The sequence below is a fragment of the Helicoverpa armigera genome, chromosome 14 (genome assembly GCF_030705265.1).
Source record: "Helicoverpa armigera isolate CAAS_96S chromosome 14, ASM3070526v1, whole genome shotgun sequence".
Lineage (NCBI taxonomy): Eukaryota > Metazoa > Arthropoda > Insecta > Lepidoptera > Noctuidae > Helicoverpa > Helicoverpa armigera.
Window position 1 is genome coordinate 5,005,641 of NC_087133.1, and position 24,261 is coordinate 5,029,901.

At 36.1% G+C, this 24,261-nt stretch overlaps 2 protein-coding genes across 3 annotated transcripts; one reads left to right on the forward strand and one right to left on the reverse strand.

Moving 5' to 3' along the window:
- Positions 1-57: 57 nt before the first annotated feature.
- On the reverse strand, positions 58-4,900 carry LOC110380816 (IQ and ubiquitin-like domain-containing protein). The gene is made up of 5 exons (XM_021340936.3): positions 3,868-4,900; positions 3,648-3,760; positions 3,243-3,451; positions 2,674-2,803; positions 58-1,482 (listed from the first exon to the last, which is right to left on the reverse strand). The coding sequence occupies exons 1-5, from the start codon at positions 4,790-4,792 to the stop codon at positions 352-354; spliced, it is 2,508 nt and encodes an 835-aa protein (XP_021196611.3). The 5' UTR covers positions 4,793-4,900; the 3' UTR covers positions 58-351.
- Positions 4,901-5,363: 463 nt separating this feature from the next.
- Positions 5,364-16,810, forward strand: LOC110380175 (uncharacterized). Of its 2 annotated transcripts, XM_049836940.2 has the most exons (3): positions 5,364-5,488; positions 7,448-7,678; positions 15,341-16,810. In XM_049836940.2, the coding sequence occupies exon 3, from the start codon at positions 15,346-15,348 to the stop codon at positions 16,606-16,608; it is 1,263 nt and encodes a 420-aa protein (XP_049692897.2). In that variant the 5' UTR covers positions 5,364-5,488; positions 7,448-7,678; positions 15,341-15,345; the 3' UTR covers positions 16,609-16,810. The 2 variants fall into 2 exon arrangements, with proteins under 2 accessions (XP_049692897.2, XP_021195748.3); XM_021340073.3 differs by lacking the exons at positions 5,364-5,488; positions 7,448-7,678 and adding an exon at positions 14,799-14,851.
- The last annotated feature ends 7,451 nt before the right edge of the window (positions 16,811-24,261 follow it).

A 24,261-nucleotide genomic window follows, 5' to 3' on the forward strand; every position in this document is an offset into this window, starting at 1 on the left:
TAAGAAAAAAACAAGTGTTATGTTTTAATATATATTCGTGTGAATAAATATATATCTACATGACAATCACTTAAATCAGTGCAATCGCATGTTTATAAACTACTTGCACATATGGAAAACAACTAAATCGAGCTTATTTTTAATTCTCCTTGCAACAGACAATGCTTCAGAACAAAATGTAGGGCAGCAAACAGTTACAAGGAAAATACAGTCATTTTAGCTCTTAACTCCGCGGCAACTACGCACATAAACTACAAGAGTTCATAATAACTCAACATACAAAAACTACAATACAATAACAAACATTATTACCATGATATAATGAGTCCTCAGCAAAATATTCTAAAAGTATTAAATTCGTTCTACAGCATCCACTCGGGCTATGGCGGGGACTCGGATGCTCTGCCAGTCTCCAGTTTCCGTATACCGCTTGTTCACAGCCATCAGCTGCTCGAAGTTTGCCTTCGCAAGTTTGTGTTTATTCCCTACTTTCTGAACTAGCTCCTCATCATAAACTTGTTCAGGTTCTTCAAGTTTTAAATGAGCCTTCATTTCCTGCACTGTCACTAGGAAACAATTCCATGGTGACCAGTCCTCGTTCACATGCCATCTGCATAATCTCAACTCCGTGATGTCATCGCATTCGCTGATTGCTGAATGTGAATGCCAGAGTTTCTCCACTATGAAGAAAATATCTTTCTCTTGGAGCACGAAGGCTAAGGATCCCCAACACTTTCGGCGACGTTCGTCACGCTGTACAGCCCTCAAAATAAACTTAAATGGTGTCATATCGATCCAGCTTCGTTCATTCACATCTTTCCACGAGCATGATTTGCAAATCAAACATCCAGTCATTCTCGTGTTCAATGGGAAGTCCGTGCAGGGTTTCACCTGATGGCACAACTCGCAGAAATGAAGATTGCCGTTCTCCATTTTCTTAAAATCTCTTACGTCCTTGTACTTTGTGACTCCAGAGTTTAGTTCAGACGACTGTATCAGCCGGATGACACAGCCAGCTGCTCTACGCCTTAGGTACTCGAGTTGATGAGAATTGTATTGTCTTATAAGCAAATCACTCTCTTGATCCAATAGAGTAATAACTTCTTCAGCTAGAGGATGGCGGAAATCTTGCAGGGCAAATTTCATGTCGACTAGAAGCTCAATCCGCTCCTTAGTGTCCATATCATTGCGGATAAAGGAATTGTATAGTTCTTTTAATTTTTTTGCTTTCTGTATTTCGACAGTTTCCATCGTAATTATTTTACCATCACGACCGTACCAAGCAACAGGTTTCGAAATTTCTTCTAAGAATCGTTTTTCTTTAATCTTTCTGCTATCTTCTCTCACCTTGACTCTGTAGTCCTCAATGCATCGTAGTAATTCTACTTCCTTATCAAGAAGTAATGAAAATTCTGCAATTTTTGGACCCTTTGCGTGCAATTGAGATATTCTGGCAATTTCAGCGTGTTTCCAACGATCAACCTACAAACACGAAAGTAATTGAAAAACTATGGGCATAATTGAACCACTTAATAAGAATATTCGTTATTCAAAAATATACTAACTGCTTATGCCTAATTTATATTCTTTGTTATGTGAGAAAAGTATATATCATATTCGCAAATACATTTTCGTCATACATATCTTGACAGTATTAGAATTGTCTCAGCGTATTTCCCTTTCCGTGTTCAACTGGCGACACCGGTCTCGCGAAATCCACACGCTTTTGTTTTACTACGGAATACTACGATCCCGTGTTCAATTCGCGTCAGCTGAGCACGCTTTTGTGATCAAGTGGTGCTGGGTAAGGTTTAACAAAATCGTGTGCAGTTGAACTAAACACTTTTTTTACTTGACTCTTAGACTGTTTGAGTCTTTAAAAGCGTGTTGAATTAGCGACGGTATTATTCTATAGTAGATAGTAGGAAATTGAAATCATTTAGAGTTATTAATACAACCTGTATTATTAACTCTATATGATTTCAATGAAATATGACATACAATACAATTATTGAAACATTTATTATCAGCACAAAAAAAAACTGGTCTATTTTCACAGCGATATTGTGTGCACGTTTCTTTTTAACAGGCCGGCCGGACTGAATTCTACCACTGCTGGGTAATTGTTTTTGATGCCGACTCGAAAAAGATGTAGGTTGGAACTTTATTTTTCGTGAACGTCGTATTTTCTTATCATGCATATATGAAACAGTAGAGGAAGGAGTCTGTAATCGAGATAATCAAATGAATATTTCAGTATTTATGTGTTTACTGGATTTGGTTCTTTGTTAAGTACTTTGATTATTCTATATTATCTATCTATAATTTTGTTGTAACAAATTGCAATGAGAAGCGCGCGAATCCTACTTCGGGCGCTCTCGCCTGCTTCGGCCCGCACGATTTATCACGAACATTTACGAACGCGCTAAATCAGTACGGATTTGTTTCGAATAGACAGGTTAAAAAACCGTGTTTATTTCAATTACACACTGTTTTGTAAAACTTTTTTAAACGTTGCTTGATCGCAAAAGCGTGCTCAGTTAACGCGAATTGAACACGGGATCGTAGGACTCCGTAGTAAAACAAAAGCGTGTGGATTTCACGAGACCGGTGTCGCCAGTTGAACACGGAAAGGGAAATACGCATTGTCTCAACACTGGGCCCGAAACTCACCATCGCATAAAGTTGATCAAAATCTTCACGCGTTTTAGGAAAGGTTTTAGTAATGAGATCGTGTCGGAGACGCCTCTCCATCGCTTCTCGTTCCAATCTCTCCTCCTCTTTCATTCTCTCTATTCTTTCCCTGAAAAAAGTACCAAATGTAAATGTTAGTAGTATTTTGGTTGTGCCAAGGTGAGCAGTATCGTCACCGACATAAACCGACCCATGTCCACCGACATAAACGTCCTCTCTTCAATGAAATGAAATCGTTTAAATGAAATGAAATTTAATTTTCAGTATTTTAAAGAATTTTCCGGATACGCCATTTTTTTATCGATAGGTACTAATATTATAAAGAGTAAAAAATTTTAAAGTTCGTGTGTAGGTACCTAATGTTTGGAACTGCTGGTCGGATTTCCAAAATTCTTTCACTGATTGATAGCTACAATATTCCTAAATGGGCTATATTTTATCACAGAACAGGCAGTAAGAAGTTCCCACAGGAAGTAATAACGGCTAGTAATAAATTAAACATTAACATATTCCAGTAACTAAGTCAATAAGAGACATCAACATTTTACCTGCACTCTTTTAGCCATCTGTCAACCATTTGACGATACTGATGATGTCTGAAGGCGCGTTGTATGATTGACGCGTAATGGTTGTGGTTTAGCCTGATGACCATCTCGTAGTACGTCTCGTACGGTTTCGGCACGACTATCCTATCAGTCACGTTTGGGATATATGCGTGCACACTATTCATTTGAGTTGCTCGACTGTAGTTCGTGTCCTGAAATAAATAATGAGAAAAACGTAGTCTCCATTGAAATTTAAGATTATTGAACCTATTTGCTATTAAAATTTTCTTGGCCAATGTAAAATGAAAACTTTTAGAAGCAATTTATAATCTGCAATAACTTTTTAATTATGTAAATTATTCCACTTTAGTGACAATTAGGTACGTTAGGTACTAGGTAGTTACTTACATGTACGCATTCTTTTTCTTTTGCTGTTTGAGTATCTCTGCAGTTCTTCGACTCTGGTGGCAATTTCTCGGGTTTCTGAGGCGTTTGGGTATACGCGTGATGGTAAATGACACCTGAAAAATATTTTTGAGAAAATGTTACATAGAGCTTCTAATTATAAAACGTGTATGCCTGTATATATTTACTTCTCATCATTCAAAATATTGCGAAAGTGAAATACCTGTATGTACATTTCTATATCCTCCTAAAAATGGCTTTCGCATAGGATCTGAGAATATCTCTACATTAATCTGCTTAATTTCGGTGCCAAACGGTACCGACACACTTAAGACGTCATTAACTGGATTTTCCTTATATAATTTGGCTAAATCCAGCGTGGCTTTATTTTTCGTTACTAATTCAACCTCTGCTATTCCATATTTATCATAATCGAGGTCCATAAGTGCCATACGGTCCTTCAATATACAATCTCCTCTTAAAAATACCAAATTATTAGGGTCCTGTAAAAATAGTTCTGCCAAGTTTTTCTTTATCTCGTGAATCTTTATTATGGAATGGTATGAACGAGTAAAAGTGGCATTCTGGTTTGAGACCCTGAATTTAATAGCTATAAATGGCATTTCTTTCTTCTTTGGGAGAACTGCGTGCAATAATTCATGGACGTAAGATTCCTTTGGTATCGATGATAAGGAAAAATCTTCAGAGTCCTTCGTAAAGACATCGATTGAGAGGGAGCCAAGTGGATCAGCCTTGAGCTGAGATAAGAGACTCGCTTCGTTCAATACATTTCTATTTCTAGTTAGTATAAGGTTACTGTTTGACACGCCGAGTAATTTTGATAACTTTCGTTTAACGAACTTGACGGGTGTAGATGTTGGGAAGACTTTAGTGAACACATCGTTGGGGTGTAGCGGCGACTTGAAGGTGACAAGTACGTGGCTTATGGGGCATATCATCTGGTCTGCTTCCCTCGCGCATGGTGCTGTGGGGTAGCGGGACTTGTCCTCATCTCCTGAAGGTGTAGTCTTGTAAGGTGGGGCTGTGAGCAACTTCTCTCGACCTAATTCGCACTGGCACGCAGCTCCCTGCGAGCTTTGAGGAACTGGTGCGATCCCTAATAGTTGGTGCACGTCCACTTTCTTCATGTTTCAAATACTTTACTGCAGACACTAAAATAAAAAATAAATAAAGAGAATCAACACTAATTTTTAAAACCTTTGTAAATGATTTGACATAACAAATATGACTTTGTTTCTGTTGCTATGATACCAACAAGCTGTTGCTGTGTAATCTATTTACAAATAACGCCTTTTTGTGCCAACAAACGTTACCGATACAAGGAAACAAAATAATTACACATATGTTCATTGAATTAATAAAATTTGGCAGCGTCCCTACTACCTACTCACTTACATGGCTCGCCATACCCATCTGATTTACGAGCATGCCTTAAATGTCTACAGCAGTCTAGGATTTGAACGTTCTTTTAAAAAACGGTTAGGTTATTGTGATCAGAGTAGTTGAGATCTATGTTCTAATGCAGTATAGAGGTAAATATCTAATTGGTGTAAATTAGGGAGGATGGTAGGCGGTAACAGGTATAATTTCAAATGTAGGTATACAGTAGTAGAGGCTGTTACACCTACAAGACTGAATAAACTGGGGTAAAGAATAATATAATTATATAAAGAGTTTTTAAACTTAGTTTTCTTTTCCGCCGATGAAGATACAGGGCGTTGTTTGTTTCCATAAAGAGCGAATTAACCGCTTAGCTTTAAAAACTAAACTCCTTTGAGGAATTTTATAAGAGATGCGAGTGTGCATTCAACGTTTATAAATAGGTAATTTTCTGGTTTGAAACTATTTTCTTTGTAAGTTTATATCTTTAAAGCAATTAGTTTTTTTACTCTATTTTATAATAGCTAGGTGTACCTATTGTAATAAAATGTTCATAGTATTTTGATATCCATTCACGGAAATAAAATATTATTGATCTCCTATAACACAGACCTAAGTAGGTGGTTGATAGTTAATAAAAATTGAGAAAACAATAAAATTACAGCTCAATAAAAGAGCGAATGTGCCGAGCATAGCTGGCGTGATATTAAATTCCTCCAAAAACATAAAAATGATTTTCGATCGTAAAACCATAATTTACAGACGTAAAAATGCGCTGAGTTATATGTTACTCCGAGTCTGTGATGTGAACTAGGAATATTGCATCTTATGGCCGACGTGTATTTACGTCACCCTCCTTTTTATGTTTGGTATTTCGTTGACAACCGGAATAGCTTGTTTGACTGCATTTAATTTCCTATTGTCGTTTTAGAATAAACTTAGGTACTCTGATATGTGAATATCGTGGTGAATATGCATAACTTTGAAACATTGTATGAGCGATAAGTGGCAGTGGGCCTAAAAATGTAAATTGCATACAATCTACAAATTATAATTTCGAAGCTTTATTTTTGAGCTGGAGCTATCTAGAATTAAGTATCTAAGGAAGTTGCGTATTTCAAGACTAAACCTATTGATGATTTTTAACAGCCTAGAATCTGTATCTGGATCGTAGAATCTGGAAGATCTGTAATTCCAATGTGTGTCTTGATATGGATGCAAGATGCCTCAAATATTTTTCGATTTTGTGTTTTTTTCCCATGCCACGGCGGCACATTTTTATTTATACATGGATTTGGTTTGGTACATAATATGAGATGAGCACATAGCAATGGTGCCTACCTATCTACAAAATAATCCCAGACTAACAAACGACTCGATATGAGTATTTACGGTAGCCCTTCCCTACATAAGCGAAGGCATTACCAGTGCATACGAAATGTCTAAACTAAACATTCTAGGCTAGGTAGCGGCGACGGCCGGCTTGCCCGTATTATTGCGTTTGTTCGGGCTCGTGTGCGTTCTGTAAACACGTGTTTTAATCAAGCCTGTTGCTTCGTTTCCGTTCACTGCGGCCACTCGACGCTCGGCAAAGAAAAACTTTGCATGTGTTTTATTACGACGGATGCGGAACACCCTCAGGGCTTAATTTCGATGTCGACCTGACTGGCTTTTAATTGTTTTATTGCATGACAGCGGATATCAAAATAAGGTTTAGTTTTGATGAAGTCGAGTTGTGATTTGGTAAGGGACGTTTTTAGAGACTTAGCTGGTAGACTACGGAAAATAATGCCAAAATCAATAGGTGAGTCTATGTCGAGTTTTGCCATAAAACAATCTTAAATCTGGAATTGTAGATGCTATTGAAAAATAATGCCACGTCTGGCAATAGGCCCCGTAAGGTAAAACGGTAAAGCCGTAAATTATGGATACAGTTAACGGTTCGGAAGAGCTCGTGGCACCGTAATAGGTAACAGACGCACTGGTCAATTGATCTTGTGCGGCCGGTCCCCGGATGGGTGACTAATTATATCATGACGAGTTCTTTTAATTGTGGTAGCCACTCTAAAGGCCCCGGCTATCATTTCTTCTTCATTGACAGTCGTTATGGGTAGTAGAAGCCAGGATGACTGACATCCAGTCTTAACACTACTTAGGGCTATCGGGTAGCCGGAGTACCTATCTGTGTTGAGGTCAGACAGGCATAGGTATCAGCTGGTAGTGTACTTAACTGTGTCTGGTATACTTAGTTTGGCGAAAGCAAGGCAGAGATAAAAAAAACTGTTGAAATCTCACAACAACTGACCAAAATCTATTCATTATTAAAATTTTGCTTAGCTATCAATCGATCTTAAATATCATCCATCTATACATATGAACTTCGCCTTGTTTATTGTTTACAGGCCAGTTTTGTTCCCCAATCGCAAAATCTTCCCGCTGGCCGCGATAATCGAGATGAACAATTTTATTGCGCTCGCGGGCAGAGGGCGGCGGGGGGGGGGAGGCGGTACATTCGATTAAAGCTCGCTGTACACGGAAATTATCAAACGAAACGCACCGACAACTCAGCGGGCCGTGAGAGCCTCTACATTAATAGTTTTTGTTCCCCAACTCTCTCGTTTCGTCGCAGAAAGGTAAAGTTTGGACCAGTTTTTTCTTCTTTTGTGACCCGTTTGTTTTCAGGCACCTCTCATTTTCAAACACTCTTTCGGTTGTCTCGCATTCAATATTGAGCTCGTTGCATCTACATAATGCGTCCCGTACGGACGTGCGTCTATTGTGATTTAAAATTTTGTACCTTCATAGAATAAGTTGCAGTTCAAACTCGCTTACTGTACGAATGAATGTCATGTGAAGTTAAATATATTGTTCCTTTTCTATTTTAGGTGTCGTTTAAATTCCTTTGAGAAGTAAAGTTTCTTTACATTACCTCGTAGAAAAAACAATCTATGATCTATGTCAAGTTTTACTCTGAAGGTAGAATCATATTGTGCGTACAAAATCATAAAACATTTCAGCAAACTGTAAACTGTAGAAACAACCTGACTACATCAATTCTATTCGAACATACAAATGACACCAACGCCAAAATTCAAATTCAGTTTATATTGAATGTTTGTTCAGATTTTCCAATCGCACCTCGCGTTAATTTGTTTGTACAAATTTTACCGCAGCCGCAAACGATTCGATTAAAATTTAGCTCTATATTCAATCTAACTAACGGACGTGTTGTTAACGCGAGCATGTAAAGTTAACACGCAACACAAAGCCGCCACGATCATTTATTTAAGCGGACTTAATAGCCTTGCATTAGTCCATCGCACGCCGCTCGCCACTGCAGATCTGTTGTGCCTGTTTGAAGACTCTGCGCCCAAATATGATTGCACGCTGCAAACATGAATAATTGTAACACTGAAACTGAAACATCAATATGCTTAATGAGAGTTGATTAGCATTGACTACGTGCAAATTATGTAGTCTGACAACGCGTTGTTACAAATTTGACGTAGGTAGGCACTTATATTATATTCAGGTACACACCGACGCTAACTATCCAGCTGTTATCGCAGACAGGCGCAGACGAGTCACAGATATAATTAAACAGCGCTCAGCTCATTAATAACATATTGAAACGAGGCAGTTTCCCAAATAGCACTTGTAGCGAAGTGATAAGTGACATTTGAAATTTCACGAGCTATTTTACCTCACCAGGCAATAAAAAAATCATGGTCTGTACAATTTTTAAACAGAGAAAGCTTCGCTGTCAAAATAAACATTCCTGCTGCAACCGAGTTATAATTGTTGTTTCAATTTTGGTAATTGAGATTTTTGGCCATACAAAACGAGTTGAAAGCATCAATCGGACTATCATTAGCAGGTATTTAGCCTTTCCCCGACTGCGGTTATCAGTCAATTTGCCGAGTGCATTTCCATCTGTGTCCACTCACCGATCCAAATATGCCCTATTAATTATTTATGAAATTAATACGATTGGCAAAAACAACATGCGTACCTAGGTACATGTTTGTGGGGAGCGCGGTGCGCGCACATCATGCGTCTTTTATTCGATTATTGGGGCAGTGATTAGCGACGAGCCAACGAAGTAATAATTTATTCTAAACCAGTATAATGTCAAACCTGCGAGGGATGAAGTTACCTGTATCATATAACAACTCCAGCTTTAATTGCCTAGTGGAAATACACATTTTTTGCTATGTAAAATATATTTTTATTGGGTAGATACGACTTCGAATAAATTGAAGAGAACTTTCTTAAAATAAAAGATATAAATTAAGAACTAATATTTTAATGATATCAGATAAGAACCGGTCCTAATTTATGCGGCACGTGCGCTTAATGGATCTAAAAATCCAAACACCTCATCAATAAAGGTAGGCTTTAAAAAATATATGGGAACCCGTCAAGCTAGTCAAAAGTCATGTGAACTTTTAATGACTTGTGGTACGAATTATACCCATTTTTGCTCAGACTGACAGCTATAGGTACGCTAAGATATTCCCAAACAGTCGAATCCATGACCCTGGACATACGAGCACACGCGATCGCCCCGTTGCTGTGCCATTTGGATAATTAATCAATTTACCAAACAAACTGTCAGTTGCCTTACATTGCAATTGAACATATCTTTGTAAACACCATACAATAGATAGCTCTCTGAACGTAGTGTCTGAGTACCTTTTTGCACTTCACCAAATAATAAAAAATGGTAAAGATAATATGAGAGTAATATCGTGTATTGCATAGGTGCGCCAGACTCATTCCAAGTCTTAGAGTCCAAGATGTTAATAAAAATACGTTAAATTCACATTTTACGCGTGTCGAGGTATTAAAATTATAGTTAGGTTCCGTACGACTGATTCACTGAGTTTAGTGTAGTCATATCTCTGGCGAGTTCATCACATATGCATATTATGACATAACTGGAGGGGTTTTATTGCCACACGGACCGACGGGAGACGTGGCCAAGGATTCGGGCGGCCGCATCTCGCGTCTGAGATATTATGCGCCTAAGCATGTACTTTAATATAACCACCTTTATGACACACCCGTACAGCAACTGGATGCCGTTAATTTTGCTTTTAACTGACGGAAATGATATACGAAAGAATATTTTATTGTCGGCTTGTCTGTGAACTCAGAACTTTTAATTTTGGGGTGTTTTAAGTTTCCTACACTAGATGCTGTCTATGATCCCAGATGTACTTTGAAGTACTTCAGCAGAAGTTTTCAAAAGTTATAACAAAAAATAATAAATTGGACCGGAGATTTTAGACTTAATGCAAGATGTTGTCGTTGTTTATCTTTAAAGAACTTTTAAGACACATTAGATGACCAACACTTGAATAAAAATGAATGGTGAATTTAACATGTATCCGGTGTCTAATAATCTAATCCAAATATCGTGATTTATGAGACAGATAACCGTTAAAGGATGTGGATTTGAATCTGCAAATACGCATTTGTTTTAAATAATTCTGGTTACTTTAAGTTTGTGCCGTTTTTATTATAGAGAATGGAGCTTCAAACCGGTATGAACGCGATACCCTCGCCTTATGCTACAAAGTTGTTGTTCGGATTGCGTAACTTTTTAATTTTTTGCATTCACAAAAGAATTTCCTGACAAAGAGAACCGATTAAAATTTTGACGCAATGAGCGTGGTGGTTGGTCGTGGAACAAGAAATTAGCTGCCAATTGCATCGAACACACTATTATAAGTTGGGCCATTGTTTTACTGTTTTTAGAACTCGTTTGAAGTTATATTAACTTGCATATATTTACGGTACCGTTAGCCAGTACAGTTGTTAGTGTTTGCGGTAGAATCTCATATTTTATGAGTTATAATAATCGTTAGGTTGCTGATATTTTCATTATAAAATATGAATTTTGATGGTTGATTAAGTATTTTTTTCGTAAATATTGGAACATAAACTTGATATTTATCTGCTGCGGGCTCGTGCCACTAAACGATTTTAATTTAAATAAAACCAAATCGTTTATTTGTGATCAGGTTATAAACCTACATGATAGGATACCTAAATGTCCATACCGTCAAATAGGAGGTAAAAAGTAGACAGACCTATGAATAACTTAAATATTGGGAATTTTAATTAGGTACCTACCTAACAAGGTTGTTATTTTTTAGGAATTTTGATTCTCTAACATGAACTAAAGGGACAATTGATTTGTAAAATGAAAACTGCCGGCATGGCCCTGGCTGTGTACAGACGGACGGTCTCACAAACATATTAGTATACGTGGTTAATGCCTAGTCAAACTGTCCCAGGGGCGTGCGTGATTGTGCGGGCGTACTCGGGATCTCCAGTGTCCACTACGCAGCTTCAGCGTTGCATAACCATGGACCCTATAAAAACTTCCATAATTTTATTTATGTACTTACTTATTTGTTTATTTGGACAGCTGTTTTTAGCTTTACAATGTTTTTTTCGTTCGTTTTATTAGATTCTTTTTTGTTTAATTCTCTGTGAAAGATAAAAATTTTTTCGATACAATTAAACAAATGAATAGGTAGGTAGGTACTTATGTTGCTATACCTAGATGTGTTTCCTGCGCTTCAAGTACTGTTGTAAATCGGGTGGTTGAACTTTGTTTTTTAACAGTTGCTGTAAAATTGTTTGGTCGTTTTTTTTGCAAATTGTAGATACCTAATACTCTAAATAATTTGTTTCTGTGGGCCAGTTTGGACGTGTTTAGATTACCAAACTTAATTAAGATCTACGAGTAGGTAACGTTCCTAATTAGTTTTTTTAATCAAAACTTTATTTCAAATAAAGTTATAACTAGCTCTTAAATTAGACGACACGTTATTACGTTTACACCCAATAGATGTCAGATCGCCAACGCTCACTCTACCATCATGCAGTCTGTCAGCCTATGTATCGTCTACAGCTGTTTCTCGAGGTTCCACGCTTGTCCTTTTGTGGAAGACCCCTCATAACTGCTAAGAAGTATCTTTACAATTTCCTATTTTTGTTTGAGTGTGTCCCATAAAATAAAAAACATATCTAAGAAAACAACCAAATAAACTTGTACCGACTGAATACTTAATGTAAAACTTTTAGTAAGAAGACTCTTTACGGTTCCTTAGAAAGTGCCTCCACGGCTGTAAGATTTCAACTTAGACAAATTCTATCTAAGTAGGTAATCGACAAAAGTGGTTCTATATGCGAATCTATGAATGGCGGTAACTGCGAACGAACATAAAAATGCACGTGTTTACCGACCCCGCAGGCCAATATCCAACAGACTGATTGCTTCTTTACTGTTACACGATAAAATTTTTATTAGATGCTCATAAAATGTACTCTGACGACTCGCGAGACCCAGTAGCCAATATATTTGAAACTACCCTGTAACCGACCTTTATAAAACTTAAGACTTTAAATATGTGTGCTTCGAACAACCATATAACGTTTCCTAGTTTCTATTATCCACATCGATGAAACCGAGATATTTTCAAAGCCACATTTTCAACTAAAACATGAAAAAAAAATGGTGATAATTTTGTTTGACTTCGTTATACATTTAGCAAATTCCTAAAAAAATAGAAAATCACAGGCAGTTGGTCGGCCCGTCCAACCGTTCAAATCGTTTAGTAAACACCGAATAGGTCGTGTACAAGTGTGGTACAACGATTTTAATCGAATGGAAACGGAACAAAGTGAAAATGTACACCTCAATTATTCCAACAGTCGCTTGTGGACAAATATTCATAGGACCACGTGGCCACGGGTAGCGCGCACAATGCGAACAAGGTTTTGATACAATTGTTAATCACCCTGTAAAATTGCATTTTCGATATTTTTGTTTGGGATGGTAAAACAGTTTTTATCATGAGTTTGTCTTTTCGAGGTACTCGACCATGCAAAACCGGTCTGTGTTTCAACAGATAATCTCTACAAATCTACCTCAAGGGATAAGCAAGATACTGCGTATTAGGTTAGGTTACTTAATAAAAACATTTTACTTTCCAAAACTTGTCTACGAACAATTCGTACTTAAACAACTTAATTAGCCGATCTAAAGATCTCATAAAAAGTATTATTCCAAAACGTTGCTAATACACAAGAATTCACCCATGCGAACCAATCATATTAGTGTGGACTTGTATAAAAGAGTACCAACCCTTATTAGGTGGCCATTGTAAGTTTACAGCGCAAACGGTTGCAATTAAATTAGACGGCTGTTGAAATTGAAAAAGTTAATGGATTTCTAATAGAATTTTTTATACCTCCGTCATCCCGCAGAGCTAAGAATTGCCGTTTTTATGTACACAATTTTGACTATATTGGGATTTATGAAAAAGCTATTTTACATTTTACTTCACGTGGGATTTTTTAGGTTATTTATTATAGTCATAAAAATAAGCGATATCATTATAATTTTTGTTTTTTCTAACCCGGTGCAACAGCGATGTCTAGAGTAGATTGGTAAGTCTGCATAGCATCGACGTGACTATTCGCTTTATGCTAAACAGGCATTCGCAAACGAGTTGCCTCTTCGTATCCTGATGTAGACTGCGTGGGCTGGTCCACATATTTTTGTACAGCCAGAAACAATTAAATTATAATATCGCCGTATATTATTAGTAAAGCCTCATAAAGAACTCAATAAAACGTAAAGCTTTGGTCCGTGGCGTTTGGCCTCAGTTCGAGTCTCCTGCAATAAAATACAAATAGAGTCGATTGAAATGCAGGACGAACCGGGCTGTTTACTTCATGCCGGCACTCGCTGCCGTCCAAGGCAACGATAACTAAGATTGCTTTTTTCAGTTTTCAATCGCTTGTAAACTGTTATAGTGCAAATTAAAACTTCCATTAACTGTGCCATTCTCATGGCAATACCACGGGTTGGTGTTTAAGAAGAATATTTTGAAATAAACAGCTTTTTTGCTTTACTGGTGTTTAGTTAATAGTTGATATTTTTTTTCTTTCATTTTGTAATAGGTCTTACAAATATAACATGCATAAATGTACAAGTAACGTACCATGCATAAATATAGTAGTAGGTAGTATTTTGCCTAATTAGGTGCCTACAGGTATGTATTTTCGATTCACAGTAATTACTGTCTCAACAAAATACAGAAATAAAGTCACGACCTCATACTTCGAGCCGTTATGATGGATCCTTCACTGTTCGCGCTGTGAGGCTTTGGAACGCTCTGCCTCACAGTATACGTGACAGCACATCGTTAGATGTCTTCAAGAGACGAATTAAAGAACATTTCCTGTCAACATGACCTTATTTGTATGTATGTATTTATTTATTTATTATATTTTATGTTTTATTTATAGGTATATATTTTATATTTTATGTTATGTAATTTCATCTCTGTTTTGTTTAATGTTGTGCACTTTAAATTTTCTCTTCCCTATCGCATCTCTCTATCGCTCTAAGGTTTGCTGTTAGAGAACCCAGTTCTGGGTTAAGCTCGCCTTTGTACATGTCTTCTCTGTGTTGTGTGTGTCTTTTAAATGTTTTTGTGTACAATAAAGAATAATAATGTCACGATGTTATAACTTTCTAAAGTCACACGTCTGCTACTAACAGCATAAAATATCCAAATGCAAAGTAGATTGGTGTTAAGTACCAAACATTTAGATGAAAATCTTCACGCCTATCAATAGCACCTTAATTAAGTCGTAAGAGGTATTAATGCGATAACGGTTAATTAATAAACGGTCAAGCACAATTGAGCCAATAATAATGCAGTATTCCGTTCAGTGGTAATCTGGCAGAATGGCGTTTAACATGGGTCACACGCTGTGTAAGGTCATACTTTTTTAATCTTCTATTGAGACGTTACAATATCTTTCATCGTCATTTATTTATTTATTTATGAGAGGTAGCTTCACATCTGACAGTACATTACATTAAATCATCATAGCAAACATTACGCCAACTATGAAGTAGGTACAGAATCTAGTAAATGATTGTTCTTAAAGCTAAAGACTTCAACAGAATCCAAAAATAAGTTTAATGTGACTAAAATCATATTTAAAGTGCGATATGTAAATTAATTAGTCGAAGCAATTAATTTAATAAGTATTTGTTGTTAACGCCATCATAATAATAATATTTATTGTCGACACAAGAAGAAACTAATAAACTAATTTCGATATTAGAGGACGATCACGCCTAATTGCTACATTTTAAAATTTAGAATCGTATCATTTTAATTTTAAATTTGATGATATATAAATGGTTATGTATAATTTTACATTTACGTTTATGTAACTTAACTTCTTATTTTCAGTTTGTATGCTGGTTCTAATTATCATTCCCCGTACAATGACAGAAGAACACATGAACATGAGTTCAGAAAATATTAATGACATTTTGGATAAACTCATAAAACAGACCAAACCAAATGAATCTATGCAAATTGCAGATGTAACGGCTAGTTATTCTCCTGTTCCTGAAAAACATCATGGAAATGATTCTAATATTTATGTTTTTAAGACTTTAATGGCTCCTCAAATTGATTTTAAATCTAGTAGTGAAATATTCAATAGGTCGCGCCATAGTCATGAAAAGGCCCATGGAGATTTGCCAACAACTTCAGATGAAGTACAATTGTCAACTGCAAGTATTGTAAACAGAAAAAAAATAATGGGAGTTGACGACCAAACACAACACGATACCCCAACTAAACGTCGGTCAGGGATGGCAGATGAAAATGAGCACGAGTTGGAAGATTTAATAACTAAAGAAATGTACTCAAGTTTCCACACAGGAAAGGAAAACCTTCATTCATTTTTTCCAAAACCTGGACAGCAATCAGATCAGTTGAAATTATTACAAAAATATCCAGAAATTATTATTGACCATGTCTCTTACGACGACGACGACGATGAAGACAATGATAAAAACAGCAAAATTAAAATCAAACCTGCAAATGAAGCGATAACCACAAAGAAAGAAGTGATAATAGAAATAGAGAGTCAAGAACATAATACAAAACCACTTAAGACTCGTTTTAGTATACCAGAAGAAGATATAGTAACTAAAGAAAATAAAGCACCAGATGAAATCGAATCAAGAAAATATTCAACTCTTGAAGTGAAAAGCTTAATAGACGAAATACAGAAGAAACTGTTGCATGATTCTCTTTTGAAACAAACATCAGAAAACAATTTTTTAAAACAAAATATGTTAATTGAAAGGATTATGCAAAGATTACCTGAAAGACAACCAATCAGAAACAATGCCATGCCTCCACCTTCGTACATGATCCATCATGAACGAAGTGCACCAATATCTATCGACAGACGGTCACATCTGCATGGCTCCGTTGAGACTCTTCACAGGCATGTTGGAAATCGTCACGTTAAAAAAACATATTTACAGGTTCCTCCTGTTACAAATAAATGGAAAATTCACAACCGCGTATTAAGAACACTTTTGCGACTTTGCAGATCAGGTGCCATCAAACGCACACGTCTTATTGCTAGCCTAATTGATAAAATAATGTCTAACATCGATTACAGATCAGTATGTTACGATTATATCTATAAGAAATAAAATAAGCTTATTTGTATCATGTTTGTGTAATTATAATTTGTGTACCTACATTTGTGTTGTTCATAATCAGTCACCGGCAGCTAGTTAGCGAAGTTTCGACTCGGGAACACAAAGAAGCTATCCGCAATTCGCAGTCTAACTAGTGAGCAGGGAGCAAACACGATCAAACCGAAGTCCAAACTGCGCTCAAAGATCTAGTTAGCTGCGGGGATGACTCCACTGTTCATTGCCATGTTTGCTATTTGCTGACGTGGTTAAGAACAGTTCATCTACCAATGAGCTCACAACACGGCTGCCGAAGGAGGTGTAAATCTATTCTATGTTGTGTGGTGCACTTCTTGCTGCGGGCCAATTTATTCACGCTATGTCTTGAGGATTTTGTAGGCAAATTAGAGAGCGCAATCATTTTTTGCTTGTCAAAGGCACCTATAATAAATAACGGTCAGGACGATAATAAATTCAAATACATACATTTATTGATGTGATATCAAGAAGTATTTACATATTTTAAAATTTTTAAAGTTTTTTTATTAATTTTCCAGATATTATTTATTGTCTCTAAATTGTAGGTACAAACATATTCCTTCCCTACATCCATATGCCATTTGGTGCCTTGAAGTAATTGTTGGTGTATCTACCAGTGAACATATACCTATCTAATAATTTTTGGCAATTAACAGGAATTACTTAAAATTCGTAACGTTACTGTTGCCGAAGGTACATATATTTTTGACCCAGTATGAATTATTCTGAACTCATATAAAGCTTAGTATTTCAATGATGGTATCAGTTGTTTTAATAATCTCTACGTGACACAAGAAAATCGCATACATATGTTGGTAATATTGTTCTTTCTAATTTTAAAATTTATTCAGGAATAAATGTTAGAAACGGTACAGGTATTCTCTAAACCAAAAGTTTGGAGGGTAATTAAACAAATAAACCGTTTTTCGCTCTGCTATTGCTTCAAAAATATTTTTAAATATTGTTATTGTTATAAATGTTTATTGAAGCGTAACGCAGGTTCATTGGAAGAGTATTTTTGCAGCACGTGTAGCGTTCCCGCGGGGTAAACGGGGAAGTGCATTAATTTTTCACTGTTGGCTGTTAGCGGCACATTATAACAAGACAACTTCACACTCGGTACGGGGAGGGGGTAATCCTTGAACGCGTATTTTCACGGCGCGTGTTAATCTCCGTGAGGAGCTTTCAATAGCGTTTCGCATATAGAAAAGTTTTGGTGAAAATGTTTCAAACTCCTCACCGGCGCGGGTGAAGTTGTATGTTAATGTGTTTCCCCTTTGTATCAGAAATGTCTGCTTGTTAAACATTATGAACCTTTGTATTAAACGCGCTATAGGAATGACGCGATTTTATTTGTTTGCGAACGATTTGCGATTCTGTTTAAAAGCAGAAGCTTCAGTAGGTATATACTTACTTTATATTGCTCAATGTATTCCCACCCGGTAATAGTAAAAGTTCAATTAATTTAGTAATAAACTCGAAATATTTAGGAAACAGTTAATTGAAGTTCTTAAATTAATATTTTTCAGAATTTTAACCTAGCTCGTCCACAAACAAAATACTGCGCTCCCTAGTTCATAAAGCGACTGGTTCAACTTAGCTGTTTATGTTTTCTAAACTGTTTTTGATTCAACATGAAAAATATAGCGCAGTCACAAACACGCCACCAGGTTTTCCATTAGACCGCCGAGTTAGTCTTATAATGAAGTGCAATAATCCCAGCTAGAACAAAGTAAATATTTCCCCGTGTATGTGGCTTTTAAGAAACTTATACAAATTCAATTTATTTTCCATTTCCTCACTTCATGAAAACTTAAATATGCTCGCAAGGTAAACCACTTTGAAAGCAATCCTTTGATCGAGCTTATCTGTTTATGCAAAACTCTATCAAAATTTGATGCCTCAAATACTAAACTTTACTTTTATATGATACTTTAAAACTTGTTTGTCTTAACTTTCAAAACTTTTAATTTGCAATTTAATACGACTTTAAGTTGGGCCTTTATGTTAACGTAATATTGGTATAAATTCCTTACAGATATGCAACCCTTCATTAATTATAATAGAGTTGGTAACTTTACGATATATTAAAGAAAAAGTAGACAGAGAGTTCAAGATAAAACAAATTGTTCTTGCTTATCTTTTCCATAAGAAATGCTAAAATAGAGTTCGGTACAGGCGGGTTTAATAAGAATTCAAACGACAGAGCAGGTTACAGAGGCGCTCAACTTAATCCGGATAAGCGAACTGAATCGGGAAAGCATCATTTCATTACCCACTATCGCATCCGTTCAAACAAAAAGCATATACAGTATAATGCAGTAGGTACTTGTTTAACATACCCTCTTTATCCTTTGCACCTTGTTGTTTTTTAACGAACTGGAGAAAATATATAATTAAATGAATCATCTAATAAACCAGTAATATACAGTTTTAAGTAACATATGTATTGTCAAGTTTCAAAATGTGTTTATTCTTAAAATGCTGCCATGACCTGTTAATTAGGAAAAGTCTAACAGCTGTCGTGTCGCAGTCTATTCCAAGCCGGGTGGGACTTATTGATTCAAGCCTAAATTAGATATTACTTTAGCTAATTAATAGCATAAACAAGAATAGATAGAAAATGATTAAATGTACTGAATTCTGGTACGTAATACTGGCCTTTATTTTTTTCTTAAATCTCACCAACATAATTATGAAAGTATTTTTTTAAGATCACTTGGATAACTTTCTCAGCATAGTCTAAGAGCTCCATTTTAAACAGTGTGAGCCGTTTCAATAATTGAAACGGAGGAAACAATGTAACCTCATCAGAACATAGTGCTGGCCGCATAATATCTTCACTATAGTGCCCACAGGAACAACCGTAGCCATCCTCATGCAGAACTTACTGTAACACCAGAACATATCTTTACAAAAAAACTGCAGAACTTGGCATTATTCTTAGAACTTCAGAGAATAAGATTTTTAAAAACAAAACATATTTTGTACATACTTAACTGTAGTTAGGTTTATAATAAAGTCTCCTTTTATCAGTTCTAACAAGTAACTAGATTATATTTTGAAATCAAAACAAAAAAATATCAAAGTCAGAAACACTTTTAATTTTGAATAAATAAGTAATAAATTTAAAAAGAACACATTTCGGACAACAAATCAAGCTTAATTATTCGAGTACAAGATACGACAGAATACATGCAAAATTTTTGAGTCACAACAGTCGTCGTTCGCGAGGTAGCACTCGAAACTTTATGGATTGTGCATGAGACATGAATTAACTTAGAAAAGTAGTTCGACATACCGTCATACGGCTCACACGGCCTCGCCGAGCGGAATCACAAAGAGCAAAACATTAACGCGAGCTAGTTACTTATCTGAAAAGCTATTGCGAAGTTTTCAACACTTTTGTACGTATTTTCAAACAAGTTTATAATTTCGCGGGACGATTCTCGTTTTTTTGCGCTGTCATATTATTGCTGGTGGAAGTTGTCCGTTATTGCAGTGGATGTTGATTATTTCCACAGAGATGGGCGCGAAATAAAGTAGGTATTTTAAGGACATTTGTACCATTTTTTTTTTAATGAAACTGAAGACTTCAATTTTCATTTCAATATGCAATATTGGACGAAAACGGCTTTGAAAATTGCGTAGCTATAATATGTAATAATTTTATCGTTATTTCCATGAAAAGTGCCGAGCATATCATTGACCTGTGAATTGACATGTGACAGCTAGGGTCGGCGGGTTGTCGAGTCACCAATTACGTCGTAACTGTTATTTGCAGGGTGACACTTACCGAGCCACAGTGATTGCGTTTTGTGTGTAATCATACTGTGTGACACCCGGGAAAGTAGCTTTGTTAATAACCAGTTAAGCTTGATTCTTTGTTGTGACGAATATCATAAAAAATAGAATTATTTAATTCATATTATACTGTTATTTATTTTTCAGAAGTTTAAGAAATACTCGTTTGGTTTATTTGATAAATCTAACTGCAAAAATTTCAAAAGTATCTACCATTATGCATAAATCTGGTTATTTGCCGCTGCTATGAGCGTAAAACGTGAAAACGTGTTCCGGGACTTTTATTTTTTCAAGAGGGCATACACTTAGGTACCGTAGGTGAGCGCAAGTTACGCTTGTTTTACAACACTTTAAAACAAGGCACTAACGTCTTGTAGACGCTACGCGCAAACCGACACCAAAGAAAAAGAATGCATACCGGTTTATGTTTGCGGTCTCCCGGACTATTTTCTACCGAAATAATTAAAAGTTTTTACGATCGCCTCTCTACTATCGTGTAAAGAATCCGACGACTCGTGGTAACTGTGTGAATACGAACTTAGCACTAAACTCAGGTTATTGAGGGCGTCTCAAAACTCAAACGATTGTGCTTCAGCCGGCTGTAAACCGATATGTACACATTAAAAGAATATACAAACATTTTATGTATCCGTGCTAGTACTCACAACCGTAGCGGTATTTAAAACACGGATAAATGTTCCGGGTTAACGTAAAACTTTTAAATCATAAAGAACTTAAGTGATATCGATTAAATCCGCCAAAGGCCAGGGATGAATCGTTATTTAAAAATACCATAAGTGTGGTCCCATGCAAATGCCGGTCGATCAATTTTTAATAGTTCGCGTAAATATGCATAGAGGGGCAATTTACGTTTGTGAGCATGAGTTGACATCAATTTCGGCGTTGGTTTTTGCAAAAGAGCCTTTTGAACAAGGTTAATGGCGGGTTATTTCATCGACAGTACAGCCTGCGATGGCACGGCTTAGTGAAAGGACTCTCGGATTCATAATAGAGATATTAAAATGCGCTTTTTCGTTTTTTCTGGAAAATACCGCTCGTGGTGAAAATATTGTGTGCACAGATTGTGTTTAAGTCTTTAATCGTTTGCTGTCTTTTGTATACTTGTTTGTTATTTTAATGAGATTAATGTGTGCTTTAGGTTTTTCCATGACATTATTTAGGTATTTAAAACTTAAAAAAGGTTAATTTTAATGTAGTGCTTGTATTATTATTTTTAAAATAAGTTTTGACTATTTTAATTTTTTAGAGATTATCAGTTTTGATAAAAAGTAATTGTTTTGAGCAAACCCATATGTCTTATCTGGTACTCAAAGTTCTTAACCTCATCACCATTATCACCATACCCTATTAACCAGTCAAATCCAAAACCAGATATAACCAGACCCAACAAATGAAGCCTCGAACTCTCCAAAACTTGTGGTTATTATGCAGGTCTCAATAAAAGCTTGCCCCAGTCGTGCACGTGTATACTCGAGATGTCGCGTCACACACTGATACGTCTCATACTTTACGACGCCCCCTGACGTGCTCCTGCGCTTTCCATATAATTTTCCTTGCCGCTTTACAGCGTCGTTTTCGCCCATCGTAAAGACTTTTAATTATATCTGACGAGGCAAAATTTGACCCGCCGTTTAAACCTTATGCATTCTTTGCACTTGCCATTTTAAGGGGACCATTTCAAACTTAATGGTTTTCGTTTAAATAGGTACACTTCATGTTTCTTAAAACATTTTCTTTATTTTTATGTAAGGAAATTTATCTGTGTAAAATGGAAAAAACATTTACCAGTTTTCTATAAATAAGTCCATAGGTACATTTAAAATCATACCAACTTTCGTGTTTGTTATGTGAATGCCAGAAATCGACGTTGTTTCTAGTTAAAATAAGCTGATTGAAAAGTTTGATGCGAAATCACAATGGACGCCCAAACTGTTGAATTTATTTTGAAAACGATGAAGTTTTGTATAATTTCCAAATGTGAGTTTAATTTTCAACCCTTTATTTGCATAAAAAATCTTTTGTTTACAACCTTTAGCAGTCATTTGTAGAACACAGATAAATTACATGCATTTAATTAAAGAGTGCTCGTGAAGGTAGCAATTAGCAGGCTAGCCGTGTTCTTCGCAGAATGAACTTGAATAAAAACGTGTTTGATCCAATTAGAAGCGTGTTTACATAAACGTGTCGTTTACAGCTCCGCTCGGCCGATGGCTGCATCTGCTGTAAACTTTTAATTGCGCGTCTCACGCGGCTGCGGCTGCTACGGGCGCTACGGGCTACGCGCACGTAGACCCCTACGAAGCTACAGTTTGCCGTAGCAGTTATTGTATTATCTCAGAGAACTGACATAACTCTTGACACGAGAAAAATATTTTACGTAAAAGGTAACACAATAAAATTCTCTCAATACAAAGCGTACGAACGTAATTCGCCAATTCAACTCCCATTTTTCCTCGCTCGCAGTTGATAAATTGTTGAGAAAGTTTGACTTGAAACGCGGATACGTATATTTGACATGTAAGTATGTCTAATCAAGTTTTAATTCGCAGTTGAACAGAGATTCCGGCGGGGAAGTCATTAGCAACACTTCACAACTACTGGTAAATAATGCAATTTTCTCATCTAATTTGAACTAGCATTTTAAATTCTGCTAAAATCTAATAAAGTCAAATTAGAATCCAATGTAGTCCCAGGGAAGGGTTTGGTCGAAGTGGTCGCTGGCAACTTAATTAATTTACTGCTTCCTTTTATCGATGGATGAAAGGCTATTCTTCATTATTACTGCAATCGTACTCATTATACGGGAGAAGAATAAGTTATCATGCAGTATATTGGAGATGACTCCAAAAACAAAAAAAAACTCTGAAAGTTTTTCTTTTTGTAATTTTTGGAAATTATTTTTTGTTTATGCATAACAAAGGTAACTAATTTAAATACTGTAGTCAGATCTTTTGTTTCCCGCTATCACTGGGTCCACATCCACACGACTTCCACCCAGACACTGTGCTTCAGAATTAGACTGGCACATGTATAATTTATCTAGATCGGACGAAAGTTTTGAGCTAATTATTATATTATTACGATTGACGGCTCCGTATGACTACCTTAACTGATTGATCATTTTATACGGTTTCGCTTCAAGAATCGTCTAGACATTAATTTTGAATAAAATTGACACCACGATTTTTTACTGCTTATTATATTTATAAGCCAAAAAAAATCTTGGAATATTTGTCATACAAAATTAGCTCACAATATATCAAAATCAACTTTTATAAAAGCTGTCGACAGCCTTGAGAAAATAACCCGTGTAATGTGGAAAAGAAATATATAAGTTAAGATATCTTAAACAAGCAATAGGTAACGAGCCACATCGTCCACAGGGAGACTCGGCGGTCAGCTATATTATGTAATTAGGTACTGCAATCGGTTTTCCAACGTAAGTACTAATGGCAGATAATAAAAGTATTTCCTAGCTGTCTCGGGACTATTTCCAATTATTTATTTATTTATTTAAATTTAAACCAAATTTTAATTTTAATCACTTGTATAATATTCATTCTTTAAGTACTCATTCCTGTTGGCATTCAGGACTTTAAATTACCAACTGGTAGACACAGCCCATAGATTGTATTTCAGTCTGTCAGAATACTCATACCCTTATTTTGGTATGTCTGCTATGTTAAGGATACGCATGAAATAAAAATAAATAGGATTTTTTAAAATATTGAACTATAACACAAAGCAAAAACACATAAAAGATTGAGAAGGGCGCACCGCAGAAGGAAAGTTTTGTTCTCCATA